This window comes from Neurospora tetraspora (genome assembly GCF_033439725.1).
Source record: "Neurospora tetraspora strain CBS 560.94 chromosome Unknown B0H65scaffold_5, whole genome shotgun sequence".
Taxonomy (NCBI): Eukaryota; Fungi; Ascomycota; class Sordariomycetes; order Sordariales; family Sordariaceae; genus Neurospora; species Neurospora tetraspora.
Genome location: NW_026944387.1, coordinates 4,338,052 through 4,361,328, shown reverse-complemented (window position 1 = coordinate 4,361,328; position 23,277 = coordinate 4,338,052). Strand labels below are relative to the sequence as shown.

Sequence of the window (23,277 nt, the reverse complement as noted above, 5' to 3'; positions counted from 1 at the left end):
AAGGTTTTTCCTCTTCGAATCTTCCCTCTGTTCTGCTTTGGTTGTTTGCTTTGATATTCGGGTTCTGATTTTCATGCTTCGTTGCTTCCTTTTGTGTTCATGATACCCAACCTCGCCAAACAAGCAAATGGGTTTGAAGGTCCTTTTCTATCTTGACCATCGTCAGTTCATGTAAAAGCTGAAAACTCCGTCGGTCCGGGCTATCACCACCCGAACCCGAACCGAAAGAACGCGGGTCTCGCTCACCGCACCGCTATCTCGACGACTCATCAGAGACTCGGGGAGTCAATCATCGAGTGACTCACTACGATAGTACCAGTCATTGTTTTTCTTGCTTCTTTCTATACTTGATCAACAAAGGGCCATCGGTATTTGGCTTCTTCGACAGATTTGCCCAGCGAAAGCAAGTCTCTGTTCACGACAACAGTCGCGAGAGACGACTTACCTTCCACAATCCAGACAGAAAGAAGCATCAAGTTACAAGCCATTAGCTTCACTCGTCACATCAATCCCAACCCAACACACACCATCAAAATGCCACCACCCCCAGACTTCAAAGGCGAATCCGATAAGGAAATGGGAGGCCTAAGTAGCGGCAGCACAACAGACATCGAAGCCATCCGAGTACCAGGCCACGGGCAAGGAGGACGATCAGAGAGTGAAGACAGCGATATCGATGGAATCGATCAACACCATGACGAAGATGAGAAGCACGCAGCCAACCCGAACAGCAACAATACCGGCGGAGGTCTTTCCCTGGTTAAAACGATCTCGAGAGTACTGTCAAGGCCAGAATCGAACTTTGATCCGGGGCCGCCGCCGGATGGAGGGGCGAGGGCTTGGTGTACGGGTATGTTTTTTTTTGTTCTTGCCTTACCCATGAACGACATCTTTACAATCCCGTACTCGTACCTGTCTCAATCCCATTCGTCCCCCATCCCATCCACTCATCATCACCCTTTCCCCTTACCCATGTCAGACCCATCACAATGACCCCGTCCACTTCCCCGTTGCTCCTCAATCTTCACGAACAACCCTTACCCACGACCCCATCCTCATCCACATCCACCTCGTACCTTACCTTAGTCCCCTGCCTACCAGCCCTCATCCTCCCTCCCTCCTGCCACCTGCCTTGCAGTATACCGTAGTACCGTACTAACACCCGCAACAGTCGCAGCCGCCCACCTAGTAATAATGACAACCTGGGGCTTCATCAACTCCTTCGGCGTTTTCCAGACTTACTACACCTCCACGCTCGGCCCCTCCGTCGCCCCCTCCACCATCTCCTGGATCGGCTCCCTGCAAGTCTTTCTGCTTTTCTTCATCGGCACGTTTACGGGCAGGCTGACAGACGGCGGATATTTTCGGCACACCTTCTTGCTAGGCACAGCGTTCCTTGCGCTGGGAATTTTTAGTACTGCCAACGCCATGGACGGGGTTGGTGTTGGTGCTGCCGATGGGGAAGGAGGGGATGACGGAGCGGGAGGGGTCGTGTGGAAGTTATTTCTCGCCCAGGGCATAGCGATGGGGCTGGGGAATGGATGCCTGTTTTGTCCGTGCATGGCTACGCTGTCTACCTACTTCTCCAAGAAGCGGAGTCTAGCAATAGGCATGGCCGCTTGCGGTACCGCGACAGGTGGCCTGGTGTTCCCCAGCATGATGCGCAGCTTGCTTCCGCGGGTCGGGTTCGCGTGGACGGTTAGGGCGATGGGGTTTATTTGCGTGGGATGTCTGTTGGGTGCCTTTTGGGTGATCAAACCGCGGACAAAGCCACGCGGGATGAAAGGCGCGTTGGTGGAGTGGTCTGCTTTCAAGGAGGGGGAGTATTCCTTCTTTGTCGGAGGCAGTTTCCTCTGTTTTCTGGGACTGTACTTTGCGTTTTATTACCTGGCCAGCTTCTCGCGGGATATCGTCGGGTTGGAGTACGTGGATAGTCTGAACATCCTGCTGGTGTTGAACGGGGTGGGCGTGTTTGGGCGGTTGATTCCCAACTATATCGCTGACAGGGCAGGGCCGATCAACGTGTTCATCCCCTTTGCTGGGGCGGGGGGGATTTGTATGTTGTGCTGGATGGCGGTCGAGTCGCAGGCGGGACTGTACGTGTGGGCCGTGTTCTACGGTGCGGCGGCTGGTGGCATTCAGAGTCTGTTTCCGGCGGGATTGACGAGTTTGACGACGGATTTGAGGAAGGCGGGCGTGAGGATGGGCATGGTGTTTACGTGTAATAGCTTTGCGACGCTGGCGGGACCGCCGATCGCAGGCGCGATTATTACGAGCATGGATGGGAAGTACTATGGCGCGCAGGCGTTTGCGGGGTCGACGTTGTTGTGCGGCATGGGATTGCTGGTGGCGGCGAGGATGGTGAAGGCGAGGAAGGAGAGGGTTTGAGCGGGGTTGGGAGGAGTGATGGGATGGTGCAAAGCGGCTGGAAAAAGTTGAATGGATATCCGAGTGTAGGTCACGTTAATGACAATACAGTGCTTCTGTTACAGGCCGAGGTATCCTTTTCATTGAGGCAGAGGCCGGTACAGACTTCACCACTTACCCAGCTCTAGCACTCTGTCGTCGAAGCGCAAAAAGGACATCAACAATCGCACTCACAACCTCACTCACATCACAAACCACCCCTCGAACCACAACTTTTCTACACCACTTCCATATATTTCCGACCTCAAGGCCGCTTCTACCCAAACTACTACTAATACTACGGTAATGACAGACAATCTTTCTTCTCATACAACTGTAACGACATACATTCTCTCTCTCTCTCTTCCTCCTCATTCTCAACACCCCAACGAGGACCCCAACCCCAACACCATCAACACCGGAACCAGAACCAAAAGATCCCTCTACTTGACCAACATCTCCTGCGCAACCAAAGCAGCAGTCTGCCTGGAACCGTAGCGGGTTCTGCTTTTGTCGCGCAGAAGAAGAAGAGGGATAAGAGATACGAATCGAAAAGGGAAGGCTTTTTTCACCAACCTTTGTTGTTGTGGTAGACATGAACGCCGCCAACTCCAGCCCAGTCTGGCCACTGCCACTGCCACTGCCACTGCCACTCCCGCATGAGCGACTCATGTGCACCTCCTCATACCCATCTCCACTTTCTCGACGACGACGACGACGACGACTGCAGCCTCGACAACCACCGGCGTCATGAACAGGTTCATGAGCGTGATCACGAGTAATCCTAATCATGACCTTGACCACGTCGTCAACCACCTCCTCCTTCTCAGCAACCTCCTCAACAACGACTTCCGCCCGGGGGGGCTTCCCGCCCCTTCTTAGTCAATCCCGTCCGTGCTCCCCCCGGCGCTGGCCCGTGGCTCCCTCTCCCTCTCCCTCTCCCTCTCCCCGAGACTCAACCGAAACCTCACTCTCACTCCCACTCGAGCCAGTAAAATACTCCCCAAAAATCTTTTCCTCAACATCCATATCCTTCCACAGTTTCCCTCCCCCTGCTCCCCCCCTTTTAGCAGCCCCCCTCGCCCCCCTCCTCGCCCTGCGTCTCAAAAACACTCTCTTGCCCCACTTCCACCCCTCCACGCCCCCAAAGAACAATCCCGCTGCGATGAACACAATGCCCCACTCCCAGCTGATACCAGTATGTTTGAACACGGCGGTGTTAATAACCGGAATATAAAGGGTAGGAAAAAGCGTAACGAATCCGCCGACGATAGCCCAAAACAGGAATTTATTCCGCCAAACATCGACCATCCACTGCGTGAAGTATTTTTTGCTGCCGGGTTGCATGCGGAAAAACGAGCGGCGCATATCGACTAATTCCCAAGCCAGAAACAAAGCAAACCAGGTTAAGCAGGCGAACGTCGTCGCGCGCGCGCGGAAGACCGTTTCGCACGAGGGGGAGTAATGCTCGTTGCAGTTTTTGCCTAAGTCGCCGTCGCCCCAGGCGTAGACTCTCAACACGAAAGAAGCGAGGCAGAGGGCGGTGATCCATAGCCCGTAAAAAACCATATCTATCAGGAACTCCAGCGTAAAAATTCCCGTGCGCAAAGATTGCGGCGGGCGGGCCATGATATCCGGCACTGCGCGCTCGAAACCGAGTCCCATGTCGGGCAAACCGGAGGTGATCATGATGATCCAGACTATTTCCACTGGAGCTAAAGGAAACACGGACAGGCCCGAGGCGTCTTTGAACGCTAACCCGATTAACAAGGTGCCGGCCTGAGCGATGTTCTCGGCCAAAACGTGCAATACAAACTTCTGGATGTTGTCAAATATTCGACGACCTTCTTCGATGGCAGCCACGATGCTGGCGAAGTTATCATCTGTTAAGACGATATCGCTCGCGTCCTTGGCTACGTCGCTACCGGACAAGCCCATGGCTATTCCAACGTCTGCGCGCCGGAGCGAAGGGGAGTCGTTGACGCCGTCGCCTGTCATGGCGCAGAACCGACCGCGGCGATGGAGGGCTTCGATCATGCGGACTTTGGTAGAGGGTGCGCAGCGTGCGATGACGAGTGGTAAGACAGGTAAAGCGTCGACTTCGGAATTGGAAAGGGCGTCGAACTGGGAGGCGGTCATGACCATTGCCTGCGCGACAGCGGCGGAGACGCGGGACATGGAGGCCAGGGGGGGTAAGATGCCGACTTCGATGGCGATTGCTTTGGCGGTCTCGGGGTGGTCGCCGGTTAGCATGTGAACGGAGATGCCGGCTAAGTGGCATTGGTGGACTGCTGAAGCGGAGGAGGGGCGAGGGGGGTCGTAGAGGCCTATGAGGCCGCGGAAGGTGAGATGTGATTCGATTAGGGGGCGGGGGGTTTCTTCGTTCCAGGTGGTGCCGTCGGAGGGGGGGAGGCGGCGGGAGGCGAGGGCCAGGACGCGTAAACCCAAAGAAGCGAAAGTTTCCATGTTGCGCAGGATTTCAGAGCGGAACTCGTCGGTTACCGGCTTAGGTTTGGCGGAAGGGGAGTCGGAATCGAAATAATCGACGCAAGCACCAATAACCCTTTCCACAGCGCCCTTGGTGAACGCCCAGTGCTCTTGCGTCTGCGTATTCTTCATGATAACCGACATGCGCTTGACGTCCGAATCAAACGGGAATTCAGCGACTTCTTGCCATTTGGCATCGCCATTGGGAGAGGAGCCGGAAGAGACGAGACGGAGACGGTTAAAGCCGAACCGGGAAGCAAACACCTGAATGGCAATTTCCGTCGGGTCGCCGCGCGCGTGCCATTGTTCTGTGCCGGGAGTGTCTTCGGATTCTTTGGAGAAGACGGTGGCGAGGTTGGCGAGGGAGCAGACTGAGAGGAAGTCTTGGAGACGAGTGGTGCTGGATGACAAGAGATCGGTCGGGGCCGTGATTTCGCCTGTTGCGGAGTTGGAATCGGTCGTGGACTTGAAATCAATCTCCGACGGCATCTGCTTCGCAAAGCGGATATTGCCCTTGGTAGGATTCACCGGTTCGCCAGACAACTCAACGGTGTAAGTCCCCATCCCCGGGATCCAAGCACCTCTCGCAACCATCTTGCCCTGCGTCAACGTCCCCGTCTTATCAGAGCAAATATCCGTCACCGCGCCCAGGGCTTCAAGAGACTTGAGGTTGCGCACGATAACGTTCCTCTCCACCATGCGTTTGGTGCCAGCCGCCATGGTGATCGTCAACACCACCACCAGACTCGCTGGAATCATGCTCAGTCCCGTGGCCACGGCGTAAATGATGACTTCCTGACGGGTATTGAACTTGTTCGCTCCCAAAACGATAATAGCACAAATAACGGCGATGCCGAAAAGCAACATAGCCAGCTTCGACAGCTTTCGCTGCAACGGGGTACCGACGTTGACACCCAGAAACCGACCGATGGCGTCTCCGAGAGTTAAAGTGTACGCTTCCAGATAACGATGCGGACCAGCGTGACCATTGGGCTTGCGCTTGACGGGACGGACTTTGGAGTCCTTTTTGTTGAGAGCAGAGGCGATGGCGCCGATTTCGGTGAAAGTGCCTGTAGCAAAAACGATGCCCTTTGCTCTTCCCTTGGCGACGGTGGAAGAGGAGTAGGCGACGTTTAAGCGGTCGCCGGGGCCGGTGGTGTCGTCGAAGGTGGACTCAACCGTTTTACGAACGGGGAGGGATTCGCCTGTCAAAAGAGCTTCGTCGGTTTCAAAGTTTTTGGCTTCGATCAACCTGCACTCGAAACAAAAATGATCAGTCATTGCCAAGGCTGGGTGAAACCAAAAAAAATTGGTCAACAGGTTACCTAATATCTGCCGGCAGGGTATCGCCCATTTTGACTTCTACCAAATCGCCGGGGACGATCTCGCCCGAGGGAACGACCATGGCCTCGCCGCCGCGGACGAGGGTGGCGGTCGGAGAGGAAAGAGAGCGGAGACTGTCCATGGTCTTTTCGGCCGAGTACTCTTGGAAGAAACCGACGATGACGTTGAGAGCGATGACGAAGGCGACGACGCCGCCTTCGATCCAGGATTTGATGCCGAAGGAGACGGCCATTGCTAGGATGAGGACCTGTGTTGTCACTTAGTAAGACGCTATTAGTATTGAGAAGGGGAAGGGAAACGTACCAAGGTCATGGCATTAGCAATCTGGGCGATAATGATCTTGATGGGCTGAACACCTTCAGCCTCGCCCAGTTCGTTTTTTCCATATTCCTCCAGACGGCGTTTGGCCTCGTCGGGGGTGAGACCAGAGAGGGGGTCGGCTCCGATTTCCTGGGCGAGCTGTTGATGGGTTAAGGCGTGGGCAGGTCGGGAGAGAGGTTTGTTGCTTTGGCCGGAGATATGGTCGGGACCATTGTCTCCTTTGGCGGTAGCCTTGTCCGGCTCTCGGTTGGTCATGTTTGCTGTGGGAGTCAATCACACAACAGGTCAATAAGGGGAAAGTGACTTTGTCTTGTTCTATGTGTTTGTCTGCTAGTATATGAAAACACCAACAGCCAACATCAACAATATGTCCAGCTGTAGATATCAGCAGTGAGAGGTTAAAGGGGTACAGCTAGTAGATATACCTAGACGAGTAGACGGTAACTTTTTCGTATACATACGCATATCGGGCGTCTGGTCCCGTCGTGGCCTCTTGTCTAAACACATGTTCCCATCGACTCGTCCGCATTGATTCCTTCTTTTCTGGAGTACCTACCAAGCCTGCGCCAAGGGCAAGGCTACTGGTTTATCACTCGGTTTATCCACGAACAAGACCTGCTCGACCTGCTCGACCTGCCGCGGCGGGACAAAGGAAGGTCTTGGAGAAGTCTTGGACGGTTCTTGGCCCAGCCTTGGTATCTCTTGGCGCCATTCCCATCGTCACGACAGAAGCAGCAGGCGAAGTCTTGTGTGTGTCGGTGTCGGTGTCGGTGTCGGACATGCTCGAACAAATGTCTTCAAAAACCCAAACCCTAAGGCACAATTGCCCTTTGTTGGAGCCGATACATTCTGCCGCAGACTGCTGGATCCCGAAAGTGAAGGCCCCGAGTTTACCTATACGATAGGAGCTATCATGATTGTCGTTGTGCGTCTTCCCCCTTCATTGTTGATGATTTCTTGTTTCGAATTCTTCTTGTTGTTGACATGCCGTCAAGTCACGCAAAAGGCAAATAAAGAAGGTGTGTAACGAGCATGTTGACTTTGAAGAAGTCCGGAAAAAAAAAAAGAAAGGGAAAAGATTGTACAAATCTCCAACCACTCATCGTCAAGACACCAGAAAGTCGCAGTGTCGTCATGGTTCGCCGAGAAAAACAAAATGACAAACCGAAATCGAAGCCAAAATCCAAAAGAGGCTCGGAGGCTCGTGCACTGACACGGCATCCAGCGGAAACAGTGGAGTGCTACAGGGTCCATGGCGGGGTGATGGCGCAGCGGGGTGGGAAGAAGAAGAGGCACATCTGTCGTTAAACGCTTATGCCAGAGGTTGGAGTGTGTTCAAGCTTGCCCGAGGTTGAGATGCAATACCTAGCACACTTGAAGAAATCACTCTTTGCCCACTGATTCTTTGAACATGGGCGCTCCTATACCTTAGTATCGACTTTCTTGGTCTCTGGTTGAGAAACACACGCACATTGAAGAATCCAGATACCGCAGACATGACCCCTTCTAGCATAAGCATTTAACAACACCAAGCATTGACACGGTTGACAGCTTCCAACCAATCACGGCAGCTCATCGCAACACATGGTGGAGCCACTTTTGTCCTGCACTAACAATTTCCGTCGTCATCGTCGCATCTTTTTTCCTCGGCAAACTCCATGTCAACATCACCACCTTCGTTGGCGTCACCCACGTGTGCGCTCTCGACAACGAGGTTGGTGAACATGAAAGCTTGTCTTATGTCTTATAACTCTTGGCCCTTTTTTTAACGTCGCTTTTCTCCTGAATATTCCTGCATTCGAGACCTTCTTGTCGCCTGGGCGCCTGGGCATCATGGCGCGAACTGAACAGTCAGCATGCTGGGGATTCCATCACGAACTTGGCGCGACAGAGGATCATATCGACTTGTCCAGAATGACGATCCAACACCCGACGCCAACCGATTGCGGCAGGAACGATGGGCTGAACGCTGTGGTTCGTTAACTGCCGCCGCTTGCCAGAGTGGTCGCATGCTCAGTTTCCTTTTTCTGTTCTTCTTCTCCGTCACCAAGGTCCCTTCCCAATCCAGGTCCTTCATTTTATTTCTTCTTGGGAGATTGCAAGCTGCAGTTCTGCTCGAGTGTGCCTTCCTTGGGTTGGTGCCTGTAGTATAGTTACGTATGGAAGGTGCATCCCACTTTGAATCTCCATTTGCAAAGTATTTTCTGAGCTGGGCCTGGCACGCCTTTTCCTCTTCAACCAAACAAGTCACCAATCAAGCATTTCTGGAATCACTCACTTTGTCTCATTCTTTCCCCTTGTATTCAAGTTGATGGCCGGTCGGTTGATAAGGCGCCTTAGCGATAAGGGTCTTATCAGCCCAGTTCGGACATCCCTCACATTCACGTCTCGCTCGAACCGTCACCATCAGCCAGCAAGACTCGCTCCTTGGGCCGATCATAGCTATGAGCTACCGAGGTAATGGACAACAGCGCCTGATGCTCATGCTTCAGCTTTTTTTCATTGTTCTTCTCGCTTTCTTTTCTGCTGTTCTTCATCCCCTTTGCAGAAGCTGCAGCTCTGCCGGGATGTTGTCGTTTTCTTTGTTCTACTGTGTATGCTCATCTCCCCTTGGACACTCAGCGCCCGAGTCCTCAGCTCATGACAGGAGAGGTCACGAATGCTTCTGAGAGAAAAAGGAAAAAGTGTACCATAACCCACGGTCTATTTCACTTTGACAATACAATGCGCGTCATCATGTTTTCCAATCGTCACGAGGCGAGATGCTTCCTCCCCTCAACACTGTACATCTCTGTCACTGAAAGACTCACTCTCCCCGATCGTTGAAAGAAAGCCCAGCTCATTGTCCCTCGACTCGAGCTTTCAAGCTACATAATTGCTATTGACGTTTGCGGCACTTGCAAACCCCCTACTCCCACCACCCCCTTTGTCCCCTTTGTTGACTTTGTATCCGACTTACCACTAAGCTGCCACAATCCCAATGTCTCGAAATGCCCATGACCTCCATCTGTCTACTCCACATGTCTTGTCCATCATGCTTCCTCGACAACATCTGACATGGACAACCACAACAACACCAACAAACACGACAACACCGCTGTCAACATCATGGGTCGCGCACCATACGGTGCCATTGGCGATATCGGGCCGGATACCGACGAGTCTCTCCCAGACTATCCACACTCTTTGGAGCTTCAGCGTTATGGCGGTTGGATGAACCCTTACTTCACAAACTTCGGTCTCTCTGGTTTCGAGACCCAATATCCCATCTTGCCCAGTTTGGGCATGGACGTGAGCAATGAAGACGCCGCACGAGCAAGTCCCCTGCCCGTCCCGTCGCCGGCCCAGTTTGATAGGACTTTTGTTGCCGAGCGCTACCAGCAAGAGATGAACGATGGCTTCAAGGCCTGGCAAATCCCCTCTCTTCACCATGGCCTTAGCTCCGTCGACGAGGCCGACATGATCTCCATCAGGGTCAATCCCCAGATGTGGCACCCACTCTTCCAAAAGTCCCGCTGGTTTGACCTCAAGTCCCCCGTCGACATTACCAAAAAGTCGCTTACCGCTCCCCATTGGTCCATCGACAATCCCGACGTCTTTGCCGAGTTGGGCATCTGCGTCGAGATGGCAAACAAAATATTCGCCGAGGCTCAGTGTACAAAATGGCTACACGCCCTCTTGTTCAGCGACTGGAAGGAAATCGCGGGAACCGAGTACGAGAGGGGCGGGAAACTAACCGGCGTCGATGCCCATAGATTTACATCTCAAGGTCACCCAAATGCTCCCTTGACCCAGGCCGAGCGGATACAGGTTTACAACGAGACCGTTAACCTCGCCGACCACATCATTTGGTCCTTCTTTGACGGCGACGACCCTCATGCATTTGGCTTCGCGAATTCGATGGATGAAAAGTTCACGTCGGCCTATACAAGCTGTGTTGAGGACAAGACGACAGGAGAACAGTTTGTTGCCATTCGCATGAATGCCCGGATATTGAGGACTTTGTTGCAAGACATCGATGGTACTAGCAACCCGTCGGAATCTCTTAGGGATGCCGAAAAACACATTGCTCGTCTGCAGTTTGCCGTTACGGTATGTATCATCTGACGCTACCGACCTCTTGGAATAGTGTGCTAACTCTTGACCAGATGGTACACGAGTTGGCGGTATGTCGGTCCTTTACCTCCCACAGAGCCTGTCTCTTACTAACCACATGCTATGAGATATAGCATGCGCTCAACTTTGCATGCTTGATAAAAGATGGCGACTCCACTGCCGCGTACGAACCAGTAAGTGATGCCGCCTCTCCTTCCCGCTACATTACTGACAATTGTGCGTCGCCCTAGGTCTACAACAATGAGTGGGTGGCTGAGCTGGGCTATTCGATCGAAAACAATCTCTTTGGTGGCACATTCCGCTACACCCCCGAAGGCGTAGAAAGAGAACTAATCCCGTCTACACTGCCCGGTTTGCGGCAGTACGGCATGGCCCTATACACATTCGAGGACAGCACTTGGATATGGAACTCAAGCAACTGTACCGTCGACAATGATATCCACTGGCCCCCAGACCAGCCCTTATCCTACGACAGGTATCCCATTCCCACCTTCTACGCAGCCTCCCTCCAAAACCAAGATTTTTGGGACGCGTTCGTAGCAACCAAAGGCCGAGGCGCCCTACGGCCACCTCTCCCCTTCAGAGCCCCCGTACTTGACTTGAATGAGATCACCCGCGTCTTCTCCGTGGTCCCCAACCCTAACAACCCCCAAAACCTCGCCGCATATCCTGAACTAGCCGCCAAATACCAAGATATCGTCGACCACCTCCAACTCCGCAAGAAAGCCTGGAAACGCTGGCGCGGGATCTCAGGACAAAATGACCATCTCGCCCAAGCCTACGCCTACTGGCAACGCACCCCTTACTCTCTCGTGGCATGCCGCAACTGCGTCGAAGTCTTCAGCGATGCCGCCGCCAAGCACGACGAGAAGACTTGCACGGCCATGATCAACACAATTCAGCTGAAGATCGACGAATGGGAGGAACACGCCGGCCCGGCCAAATCCCTGGGCTTCGTCTACAGCATACTGCTCTTACTCATGAGAGCGGCCATTCCCTGGCGAAGAAAAGTGACCAGGTTCACCACCAAATTTCCTTCCCAGGCTTGTGACGTGCCCAACCTCTGGCAGCCGAGCATGAGCGCACTGGTCAAGGGAACAAAGTGGAGGTTTCCCGACCTCCACGAATACGGCGACAACAAGGGCAAGGCGTGGAAAACGTTGGATCTGTACGGCCAAAAATACAAGTTTCTCACTCCCTACGACGCCCGCGCCGATCTCATCTCCGTAGCCCTACGCGACGGGCGCAGGTGCTGGACCATCAGCCCGACTCCCATAGGGTTGCTGGATGCCATCAGGCAGTTGGCGCATGATATGATGAATGCACTTGACCACGAGGCGGATCTGGCGGGCCCTAATACCGATGGCTGGCTGCCCTTCAACTTTACCTTTCCGGACTGGGTCATGGGCTTCGAGAAGGGAGGCACCGATCAGGTTGGGGACGTGGTGGACGTGTCGGAAGCTGAGGAGGAGTTGAAGAATAGGGATGCACATCGTGCGTTTCTTGGGAGCGCGCCGCCGTCGCCTGTCAGTTCGTGGGCTGATGCGAGTGATGATGATGATGATGATATGAGTGATAGTGATGATGATAGTGATGGTGATGGTGATAGTGACATCGAGATGGGCGATCCGGGACAAAGCCAGAGCCAGGATGTTGCCAGTCGTCTGAAGATGGTTCTGGATATTGGGAAACTGAGCGGTGTCTCCAAAGCCATGAAGAGCCGGGGTCCTCCTACCCGCGGTATATCCAAACCTCGTGGCCGTGGTTTCCGTGGTAGACGAGGCGGTGGTGGACGAGGAGGCGGCAACTCCGGTGCCGGTGCCATCCGCCGTCGTGGTCCCTTCGGAAAAGCCTGGCGATCCGTTACCCACGGTATCGATGACGACGACGAGGAAGAAGATGATGACGACCCCGATGTCATGGACATAGAATACGCAAGCATCTCCCCCCTCTCCTCCCAGCGAGGTTCACCCAACCAATCCAACCAAGGATCCCTCCCCGTCGACCTCTCCAACCTCCAAATCAACCGCCGCCACCGCTCCGTCCTCAACGACTTTTATGCATCCGGTCTCATCACCGACAAAGAAACGGAGGACCTTAGTCGGGGCCACAGAAAATTCCACGACTCTGACCTAACCTGGGAGGAACTGGGATCGCCGTACGTGCCACTTGAGGAACTCAACAACGAGTGGGAATATGATGGTGACGAGGCATTGGCAGGCGTGGAAGAGGAGTGGAGGAAAAGGAAACACTGGAGTAGGGGGGAGGTTGCTGATCATTGGCCACCTCTAGAAGAGACTAGAGGTACGCCGAGGTGGGTGTTGGTGAAGTGGGGCAGGGAGGAACATATTTATGATCTCAGTTATGATCTCGTTTGGAGTCTTGATGGTCGTGAGTCTTTTCGGTTTTTTTTCTTTTGTTTGTTTCTTTTTGAATCTTTGCTTTGTGTTGCTTCGTGCTTATGTTGCTTATGGGAGTGACACACTGCAAGTGGAAGTGAGAAGTCACAACAGACATGGGTGATGTGAGAGAGAGACCCAGTGGTGCTAACGAAAACCCATGTAGTTGAACACTGGGAATTAACCGATCACGGCCTCTTCTACCACGACCCCCACCGCAAAGGCAAACTCAAGACACATGTCGCCCGACGGACTCCCAACGGCTGGGTGGTCTGCAATGACAGTATCAAGGGCCACCTCCAATTAAATGCCAATACGCTGTTCCGTGGTAAGGTCCTGCAGAAGAGAACGCTGGACGAGGTAAGAGAGTTTGATGGGCGGGATGGAAGGCCAATGTGGGCGTATGTTGGGAGGGATGTTTTTGATTTTAGTAGTAAGTTTATCGTTCACTGCCTTGGTTACTTCACCAGTCACTTCATCACTTCACCTACCTCTTGACTCAAGGTTGTCTTCAGGCCCAAGCCAGGTTCAAGCCTATGACCTTGATCCACGACCTTAGAAGTCCACTCCCCATTCCAGAAACCTTCCATTTTTCTCCCATCTACCCCCTCCAGCAGAATTACTAACCTCCACTACCTTCTCTCCCCCAAACCAGGTGTCGAAAACGAACTCGATGGCCGCTTAAAGACCCTCGTCCGCGATAACATTGCAGCCTATCAAGACTTGACCCAGCTCTGCCATGATCACAACAAGGACCCCGTTGATCTCAGGAACCTGCTGTGGCCGTGGCGGTGCGCAGTCCTCAAGGACTACATCATGAACCCCCCGCGGGGACGGACACTGGATGTCTTTACGAAGAGGGAGCTTGGACGGCAGATTTATCGGGAGGTGGGGATGTATATCTGTATTAAGAATGATGTTTATGATGTTTCTGGTAAGTATTGCCCTTTTGCTTTACTGATTGTCTACTTGCCGGAAAGAAGGGAACTAACAAAGCCACAGATTACGTCGAAGACCACCCCGGCGGCTCCCGCTCACTAGCCCTCAGCGCCGGTTCCAGGGTAACCGACATCTTTACTGAGAAGCACGTCCTGGACCTGAGAACCTACTCTCGCATCGTTCCCTCTTCTGAAGACGCCGAAGAAGAAACGATCGAAAACAGATTGTCCAAAGTCCTCGAAAAATTCGACCACCTAAAAATCGGCTATGTAATCCCCGAAGTCAAATCCAACCACCGCATCGGCCCTAACAGCATAATCCTGAACAACTACATCTACGATATCACCTATATCGAAGAGCGTAACGGCCGCTTCGACACATGGCTTACCATCTCGGACCTCAATAGGCTCCGCCGATTGTACGGCCAAGATATAACGGACCTGTACAACAGCGAGACCAAGCGAGGCCAACGGCTGCGTGAGATCTTCCGCGACATCTCCAAGCTCAAATCTTTTCTGATAACAGGGAAGATCTACCGCCGTCCCACTCGGCAGATCACCGTCCGCGAGCTGAAACAACACGGCATCAAAACCCTAGCCACAAAGGCCCAGCGCAAGCGCAAAGCCGCTCAATGGCGGAAGTTGTCCTTCGCCGGCGGCCGCACGATAGCAGCATGGGCACGCAACAGCATCGATGGCGAACCATTATGGGTCAACGTCGGCGGCATAGGCGGAATCGTGTACGATATCAGCGAGATGTCACTGTATGACATCCCCAGTCATTCGCGCAATATGAGGTACCTCTCGGGCACGATGCTCCCTGTGTTTGCCAACGAGGAAGAAGAAAGAGAAATACCAAACGAAAATGACGAGGACGCGTATATGGAGTATGGCGCGAAGGTGAGAGCCGTGCAACTGACGGAGCTGTTTGCCGCAAGGGCGGTGGGTGTTTTGGTGGAAGATCCCCCTGGTATGAGTATGGAGGAGCAAGAAGGTGTGGAGAGCGCCGAGGAGAATGAGGAGGATTTGTTTGATGATGAGAGCGAATCTGAAGAAGAAGATGCCGCTGGTGAAGAAGGGGACGAAGAAGGGGACGGAGAAGGGGACGGAGAAGGGGATGAAGAAGGCTCTATTGACTCAGACCTTCTTTCCAACCGGGATCGTGCCAAACTAGCCCGGCGAAAGAAGGTCACGCCTAGTACGACTAGTCCGCCTCGCCCTCAATCAACCCCAGGTTCCCGGCCGTCTGCCCGTGTTCCCAGCCCGGGATTAGTAGTCCCTACCGCAGACAGCGGCGCCGCCCTCTTCCGACCCCACCAGAACAACAAGCTCCAAAGCCGTCTCTTCGAAGCGGCACCAGCCCCGAGACCGACTAATACCCCTCAATTACCTCGCAAGAGGCCGAGGGATGAGATATCTGAAATCATTGATGGCATGGAAATCAGTTTTAACTTCCAGAGCAAGTCCACGGATACTAGCACCTCCTCCAATGACTCCGCACCCTCCCCCTCTGCTGGAAGAGCCAGACCAAGAAGAAAACCAACGGGGCCAGATAAATCGCCGCAGGCTAAACGGCCCCGACTAGCGGGACAAGATTTCGCAGCGAGGAAGGATCAAGTGAGAAACCTAGCCACTGGACCCAATCGGTTGGCGAATCTGAGAGCGGAGAGGAGGGAGGAGATGGCTAGAGCGGCGAGGGAGAGGAGGCACAAGACGAAGGCTGCTGCGGCGGCGGCGGCTGCGAAAGCACAGGCGGATGCGCGAGAGAGGAAGGCGAGGAGGGGGCCGGTTGGTAGAAGGACGTCAGCGCCGGCGCCGGTGCCGCCGCCGAGGGTTACTACGTCTGTTCGTACGGGTGCTGAGCCTGGCACGCCTCGAGCTACAGGACTGTCGGTGCCTCCTCAGTCGGGACCATCATCTAGAACGGGCAATGTGGCACATGGAAGAACAGGGGGGAGAAGGCTTCTGGCTCCAGTCCCTGAAGATGATGAAGATGATGACGGAGAGCCGAGAGGCCAGAAGCGAGACAGGAGTGACTCACCTGAGAATTCGCAGGAGTGGTTAGCGGAGAAGAGGAACCAAGGCAGACGTGCCCGGCAATTATCCCCTGACGAGCCGGAGCAAGAACAACGGGACGAAGATGAGGATGCTGAAATGGAAGATGCTGGCGACGGACAGAGAGATCGTCAACGCCCAGCAACTCACAGGTTTCAAGACCGACGCGAGGCAGGAAGAGGAGGTCAACCCCAGCATCAACCGGCATCGGGACGAGCACAAGCTGCAGCACCTGGAGGTGGTCCTCCAAGCGAACCCTCCTCTGAGGGCTCAGAGAGCAGAAGGAGGCCAGGTCGACGCGTGGGAAGCAGCCACAATCGACCCATTTCCATCTCCAGTCGCGAGTCGACTTCCAGTGATGAAGAAGACGATGATGGCGACAACGGCGACGACGGGAGGAGTCCTCCCCGTCAACCCATCGGCCGCAGCCCACGACGTCCTTCTGCCCCTGTACCTCAACCACGTTCAGGCACAGACATAGTCAGGAGCCCAGGCCGATCAATTGGTCGTCGATTACCAACTCAACCTGCCGCCGACGAAAATGAGGACGAGGATCTAGACGAGGATGTCGTCGAACAAGACGATCTTTTTGCCCATGAAGACGGAGACATGGACATGGACATGGACTTCGATGCCCAACTCCAAGAACTCGAAGCCGCCGCCCAGCCCGCCGATCCCGAACCGGAACAACCCGAACAAGAACCAAGACCAAGAATCAAACATGTCAACCGCCCCCCTCTAGACCATCCGGTTTATAACCGGCCCATGACAGGGGGGAAATTCGTTCCTGGCCAGGGCCCTGGTCCGGGTCCGATTAGGAGGTATGAACCGGGTTCGGACGATAGGGATAGGTTTGGTGATTATAGGGAGAGGGATGGGGAGAGGTCTAGTGCTGAGGGGACGGATGAAGATGACAATGAGGATCATAATGAGGAGGAGGAGGATGAGGATTATGAGGATGGTGCTGGACGTGGACATTCTGGTGGTTCTCGTCGTTCTCGGGGGTCTAGGGGGTCTAGGGGTTCTCGTGGCTCTCGTGGATCCGGTGTCAACAGATGGTCAGAATACTCAGGCGACAGTATCTTCCCTACCCCTGGTCGATCCAGAGGTAGGGCTGCTGGAAGGAATGCCGATGCCGCTCGGGATGCCGCCCCTGAACAAGAAAACGAAGACGTCGCCATGGGCGGCGTCGACGACCAACAACTTCCCGACCAAGACCTTCCCGACCAAGAACAGCCCCAAACTCCACCCCCGGCGGACGACCGCGACCCCCGCCACCCCGACTACGTCACCCCCCACCTCCGCCCCGAGTACACCCCCCGCCAGCGCGCCCACCTGCTCGAACTCCATAACATCCGCAATGAGTTCTCTCCCACCACCGCGCGACAATTTATAGAGCGAGCCAATTACGAGTACAATCTCAATCGACCAGCGCCCACACCCCCCAACAGGCGTCCCCGCGCCCCCTTCAAGACACCCGCCAGATTTGTGGTTAAAGGGTTACCCCCTCACATCCCCAACGACGAACAGCTAGAAGACCAAGTGCGCGAAGAAGTCGATCGCGCCGTCAACCTCTTCCGAGAAAGAATGGAGAGGGAAATAGCACGGTTAGAGGGCCGGGAACCCGTTTATGACCGTCCCCCGCCAGACCATACAGGGGGGAAATTCGTCCCTGGTCATGGTTATTATGGTCAGGCACCTCGTCCAAGACCGAGGCCGGAAGATGACCTTCCCGACGTCGACGCCGAGATGGTTGAAGGAGAAGACCTGGAAGAGGATCCGGAGTCGTTTGCTGAGGGAGAGGCGAGGGTTAGAAGGGAGGCGGTGGAGAGGTTTGTTAGTAACTGGAGGGAGAGGTTTAGGGATACTTTGGACAGGAGGGATGTGGAGAGGAGGGTCATGATGATTAGGGCGTGGGGAGAGGGGAGGGAGTATGTTAGTGAGGAGGAGGAGCCGGAGTTGCCTGGGGATAAGAGGAGGAAGAAGGGGAGGAAGGGGGCTGCTAGAGGAGGGAGGGGCGGAAGAGGTGGTAGGGGAGGTGGTAGAGATGGTAGAGGTGGTGCTGGTTCTAGTGTCGCCCCCGCCCCTGCCCCTGTTCCTGATGATCCCTTCGCTCCAGCTCCTGCTCCTGCCCCATCCCGTACTACCCGGGCCCGGGCCTCTGCTGCGCCGGCTCCTGCTGCGCCCATTACAAGAAGCACTCGCAACAGGCCCGCTGCGCATGACTCGGATGAAGGAGCTCGACTAGTGGCTCAACTGCGAGAGGAAGAAGACCGCCGAGAGGCCGAAAGGCTGCAAGCTGCTGAGCAAGCCGCGGCGCGTAGGGCGACGAGAGCGGCAGGCAGAAGGGGTGCTGCACCCGAGCCTCAACCAGCACCGGCACCGGTACCGGCACCACAACCCCGAGCTCCCGCTAAACAAGCGGCTCCGGCCACACAAGCAACTCCGCCACCTACACGTCCAAGCACGGAGCACGCACCTTCCTACAAAAGGGCCACCTTCTTGCAACGAAATCTCAATCTTGCAACTCGCCCATCCGCACCCGCTAAACAAGCAGCTCGCCCAGCAGGAAGCCAACCCCGTCCACCTCCTCCCCCTCCCGCCCCCCTTCCCCGCCAACGTCGCCGCGGCGACCCCGACCCCGATGTCTACGAACCCCTCCCCATCCCACCCAATGAGACATCCGAACAACGCGCCGCTCGTGAAAAGAAGGACAAAGAACTGAGAAAGAATCACCGCGATAGGAAGTATCAGGCGGAGAGGAGAGCGAGGGCGCGGGAGGCTGCGGCGGCGGCGGCGGAGGCCGAGGAGGATGCCGCGGAGGGCGAAGCGGAGCCAAAGAAGAAAAAGGCAGACAAGAACAAAAAGGGAAAGAAGAAGGACGAGGAGGAGGATGAAGAGGATGAAGATGAGGAAGATGAGGAAGAAAGAAGGTTGAAGGCGAGGAGACTGAAAGATAAGCTTTATAGACGCGAGAAGAGGGCGCGGGAACGGGAGGAGGCGAGGAAGGCTGAAGAAGAGGGTGACAGCGGTGACGACGATGGCGAGAAGAAGAAGAAGGGGAAGGCTGTTGACAAGGGCAAGGGCAAGGCCACGAAGAAAGGCAAGAAGAAGGATGATTCGTCCGAAGACGAGGATGACGACTCAGACAAAAGCAACGAAAGCTACGGCGACGAAGACTTCAATAACCACCGCGGTCGTGCAGGGGAGAGTAGCGCGGTGGGAGGTCGGCGGGAAGCCAGGGCGACGAGGGGGGTGAGTAGAGTGGCGCAGATAGATGAAGAGGAGGAGGAGGAGGAGGAGGAGGAGGATAGTGAGTTAAGCGATTGGCATTCTGAGGAGAAGGATCGGTCGAGTGATGTTGAGTGGACTGGTTGAGTAGGGTGTTGAGTAGAATGTTGGATGGATGTTGGATGGATGTATCACGGATATGATGTTGTATCGAGTTCTCTTTTGTTTGGGGTTAATTGGTTCCTGTTTGTTTGGAGTTGGGTGTATCGTATTGGCGGTTAAAGGCGTTGGGGTTGCTTATTTTGTCGCTTATTTCCTTTTACTGTCGTCTCTACTGGTGTGATGGATATATCGTGTTCTCTGTGTCTGGATGTCTGGATAGTTTGTGAACTTGATCTTGGATTCTTGCTGCCTACACTACTTCTACTTGCCTTGATGATGTTCCATGGTAAGAATGATCACATGTCCTACTGTGTACCTTGGAAGGTGGTTCCCTCGTCGTTTCTACTTGCGGTTTCGGCTTTGAAGGTGGCAGGAACGGTTCGTGACATCGAGGCAGGAGCGGAAAGGGACAGACAATCAGCTGTGAGTCACGATCAATGACAATCTTGAGGACAGAAGTCATGACCTTCCTTCCATTCCTCGGTTGCCCCACAAGATGTCCCGGTTGTACCGACGAACGCACGAACTCCCATTCTTGGGTCACGGTTGACAGAGACTCACACGGTCGCTTGAAGTAGGACGACGGGTAAACATGGAGACGAAGTTTCGCTATCAAGATTTGTTCTTTTCCCTACCTAGCTAGGTAAGGTACCTATGAGGCAATCTGTACCTCTAGGGATACTCTCGTCCCTAGAGGTACCTATCGACAACGAGCTTCACGAAACCAATCTTGAAATGATTTGAAACAGACATGGACAGACCGACGACAAAAGAAACAACTCCCCCCCCCCCCCCCCCTTTTTCCTCCTTCCCTCCTTCCCTTCCTTCTTTCCCATCACTACCTCCTCACTGCCCGATCAAAAGTTGAGAGGGAGGGTGGATTCGGTGTTGTTCTGCGGCAGGGGCTCGGGTTGGTCAGTTGCCGTGGGGAGGGTGCCATTGGGGACTGGGAGGGTGATGTTGTTGATGGGGGGAGGCGGTGGGGATTGAACTTGAGGACGGTCCGGGTGGTGTGGTTGGTATAGTTGGTGAGGGTGATGTTGGAGGGTAGAAAGGGCGAGTTGATGGGGGAAAGGCGGATAGGCTTGTATTTGAAGCTGGTCAGGGTAGTGTGGTTGGTATGGCTGGGTGAGGGTGGTGTTGGAGGTGAGGAAGGGCGAGGTGTTGGTTATGTTCAACTCGGGCCACTCAGGGGGGACGAGTTGGCGGGTGCCCCTAGGGAGGGTGATGTTGTTGACGGGGCAGAGGCGGATGGGCTTGAAGCCGGTCCGGGTGGTGTGGGTGGCACCGTTGGTGTGGTTGGTGAGGGTGATGTTGAACAAATCAGGGGGGACGAGTTGGTGGGTGACGACGGAGGTAGCATCACCATCCTGTCCATCGACAGTGACATCGACGGTAGCGTTGGCATCAGACTCGCCCTCGACATCACCATCCACCGAAGGAATCAACTTCCCCCCCACCGGAACCTTGCCATCTTCCTCCAAAGAGTCCAAGCTTCTTCTCTTCACACGACGACTATTGTTGGGCAACGTCTCAGGCGGCACCTCACCATTGTCATCAAAAATGTCCTGGCACACAAGGCAACCCTCCTTCGCCTCATCCAGCGTCGACTCCGTCACGATGACCGCGGGAGCCGTCACGGTGACCGTAGGGGTGAAAGTATAGGTTCTCGTGATACTCGTAGTGATAGTCGTGGTGCTATCACTGCTAGGGGTGACATGGAAAGTTATGGTACTCGTGATACTCGTAGTGCTACTGATCGTACTGAGAGGGGATAAAGTAGAGGTAGAGGCATCGGTGGGCGCGGGAGCCGTCGGGTGGCTGACCATGGGAGCTGTCACGATCTTGGGGTTGGTAGGGGTGAAAGCGGCCGGAGCGACACCGGTTACATGTAAAGTAGAGGTAATAGTCGTAGTGGTCGTACTGAGAGGGGATAAAGTAGAGGTAGAGGCATCGGTAGCGCTTGTCGTCGACGTGTCTGCTGTGGGCGCTGTGAACGCTGTGGTGACTTCTGTGGTCATTTCTGTGGTGACTTCTGTAGTAACTTCTGTGGTCATATCCCTTTGGGCCAAAGAGACCAGGCGACCGGTATCAGTCGAGACGGGAGCGACAGCGGTTAAAGTAGAGGTAGAGGCATCGGTAGCGGTGGAGGAGGAAACACTGGAGACCGCTACATTCCTCTTACCTCTCCTCGACGTGACGAACGCCGTGTGCAAGGTATCGTCGAACGGCACAATGACAAGGAGGGTACTATCAATAGCGTTGGCGGTAGAAAGGGAAGTATTGCGGTCCGCTACGCTGGGTGTGGCTGTAACCGTGCTGGTGATCGTGGTCCTACGGGTAGAGGTAGAGATAGAGGTAGAAGAGACCTCGGGGAAGACGGTAAGTGTGTCTACTTCGATGGAGGTGGAAACCCCATCGGTATGGGAAGAAACAACACCGCTAGACGAGGAAAAGACACCGCTAGAAGCAGAAACGGCGTCGGTGGAAGAGGAAACCACGCCAGTAGGGGTGGAAACGACCTCAGGGGTGACGATAACGACGTCGGTAACGACGGCAGTAGAGGTAAAAGCCACATCGGTGGAGGAGGATACCACGTCAGTAGGGGTGGAAACGACCGCAGGAGTGAAGGTAACGACGTCGGTAACGACGGCAGTAGAGGTAAAAGCCAAATCGGTGGAGGCAGAAACATTATTGTCCTCCACGCTATTCGTCGCCGACGTAGCTGCCGACGTGACCGTCTCGACTACCGTCCTGGTGGAGGTGCTGTAGCGGGTCAAGGTAAGGCGGATGCTGGGAGCGGTATTCGTAGTGCTGGCGTCCGCTACGAGGCTCGCCGTCGACGTGACTGCTGTGGACGCTGTGATGATTTCTGTGGTGACTTCTGTGGTGACGTCCCTTTGGGCCAAAGAGTACGAGTGGAGAGAATTGTGGGGGATGTATACTGCGTGGGTTGAGGCAACAAGGGCCACCAGACTGAGTGATCTGGTGAGCCCTGTCAATCCGAAGGGCAAACGCATCTTGGGTTGACGATAATGGTCTGTGAGAAGGTTGGGTTAGTGGTCTACCACGAAAGAATGACCGAGATGAAAAGCGAAAGGGTAGGAAGCGATGAATGATGGTAGTGACATACAATCAATGATTCTGACGATGCTAACAAGTGACGAAACTTGGCGGAAGCTTTTTGGTTGGGTGCAAGTTTGGTGGGTAGAAAAAAAGGTTGGAATGAAGTCGAGGTTTCAATGGATGGGCTAGAGTTGATATGAGAAGAGGAAATGGTCGGAATGAGGTCGAGGTTTTGAGGGTTGGATGCAGTATGATGGAAGAAAGAAAGAATCAAGGAGCAGGTTGGCAAAAGAACGGAGAGTTTAAAAGGGTCTACAGGAAATTCATTCTCGCTGGTCATTACCTTGGTCAGGATATGCGTGTGCTGGCAACAAAACAAGTTGCTTGTCTACCGGACGTCCATCACCGACATAGATGCAGCTCGCCACTGGTGTTGAGATGCAGTTTTTGGGATACAAAGAATTGTAGCCTGCAGCATTCGAGGCATCGCCCTGATACAGCGACGTGGATGAAATCCTGCCTTTCAATCGAGACATCAATAAGATATTGCAAAAACAACTTCCTGCCTCTAAACACATAGCAGAAAATGTTGTTGGGACTACCATCGGCGAGTGTCTTCATCCCACTACAAAATATCATCACGCAACCCCCCCTTTTCCGGACACGTTGACTTACATGTTCGCAACCACATATAGCATGCACGGGATAGGGTTACCAGTACAAGCTACGGACCTTTTCCACCACCACATGCA

At 54.4% G+C, this 23,277-nt stretch overlaps 5 protein-coding genes across 5 annotated transcripts; 3 read left to right on the top strand and 2 right to left on the bottom strand.

Moving 5' to 3' along the window:
• Positions 1-305: 305 nt before the first annotated feature.
• B0H65DRAFT_245198 (major facilitator superfamily domain-containing protein) lies at positions 306-2,492 on the top strand. The gene is made up of 2 exons (XM_062822382.1): positions 306-850; positions 1,172-2,492. The coding sequence occupies exons 1-2, from the start codon at positions 535-537 to the stop codon at positions 2,386-2,388; spliced, it is 1,533 nt and encodes a 510-aa protein (XP_062681084.1). The 5' UTR covers positions 306-534; the 3' UTR covers positions 2,389-2,492.
• A 796-nt stretch (positions 2,493-3,288) lies between these two features.
• B0H65DRAFT_590180 (uncharacterized protein) lies at positions 3,289-6,927 on the bottom strand (the record flags this gene model as incomplete). Its single annotated transcript, XM_062831065.1, has 3 exons — positions 6,541-6,927; positions 6,219-6,484; positions 3,289-6,145 (listed from the first exon to the last, which is right to left on the bottom strand). Exons 1-3 carry the CDS (start codon positions 6,811-6,813, stop codon positions 3,289-3,291), a joined length of 3,396 nt encoding a protein of 1,131 aa, XP_062681083.1. The 5' UTR covers positions 6,814-6,927.
• Positions 6,928-9,521: 2,594 nt separating this feature from the next.
• On the top strand, positions 9,522-19,711 carry B0H65DRAFT_590179 (uncharacterized protein). Its single transcript, XM_062831064.1, has 7 exons — positions 9,522-10,650; positions 10,707-10,724; positions 10,788-10,847; positions 10,905-12,978; positions 13,240-13,506; positions 13,729-14,007; positions 14,076-19,711. Exons 1-7 carry the CDS (start codon positions 9,616-9,618, stop codon positions 19,442-19,444), a joined length of 9,102 nt encoding a protein of 3,033 aa, XP_062681081.1. The 5' UTR covers positions 9,522-9,615; the 3' UTR covers positions 19,445-19,711.
• Positions 19,349-19,711, top strand: B0H65DRAFT_470867 (uncharacterized protein). Its single transcript, XM_062827060.1, has one exon. It carries the CDS (start codon positions 19,473-19,475, stop codon positions 19,638-19,640), a length of 168 nt encoding a protein of 55 aa, XP_062681082.1. The 5' UTR covers positions 19,349-19,472; the 3' UTR covers positions 19,641-19,711.
• Positions 19,712-20,316: 605 nt separating this feature from the next.
• On the bottom strand, positions 20,317-22,479 carry B0H65DRAFT_577330 (uncharacterized protein; the record flags this gene model as incomplete). Its single annotated transcript, XM_062830690.1, has 1 exon — positions 20,317-22,479. The coding sequence occupies one exon, from the start codon at positions 22,477-22,479 to the stop codon at positions 20,317-20,319; it is 2,163 nt and encodes a 720-aa protein (XP_062681080.1).
• Between the last annotated feature and the right edge of the window lie 798 nt (positions 22,480-23,277).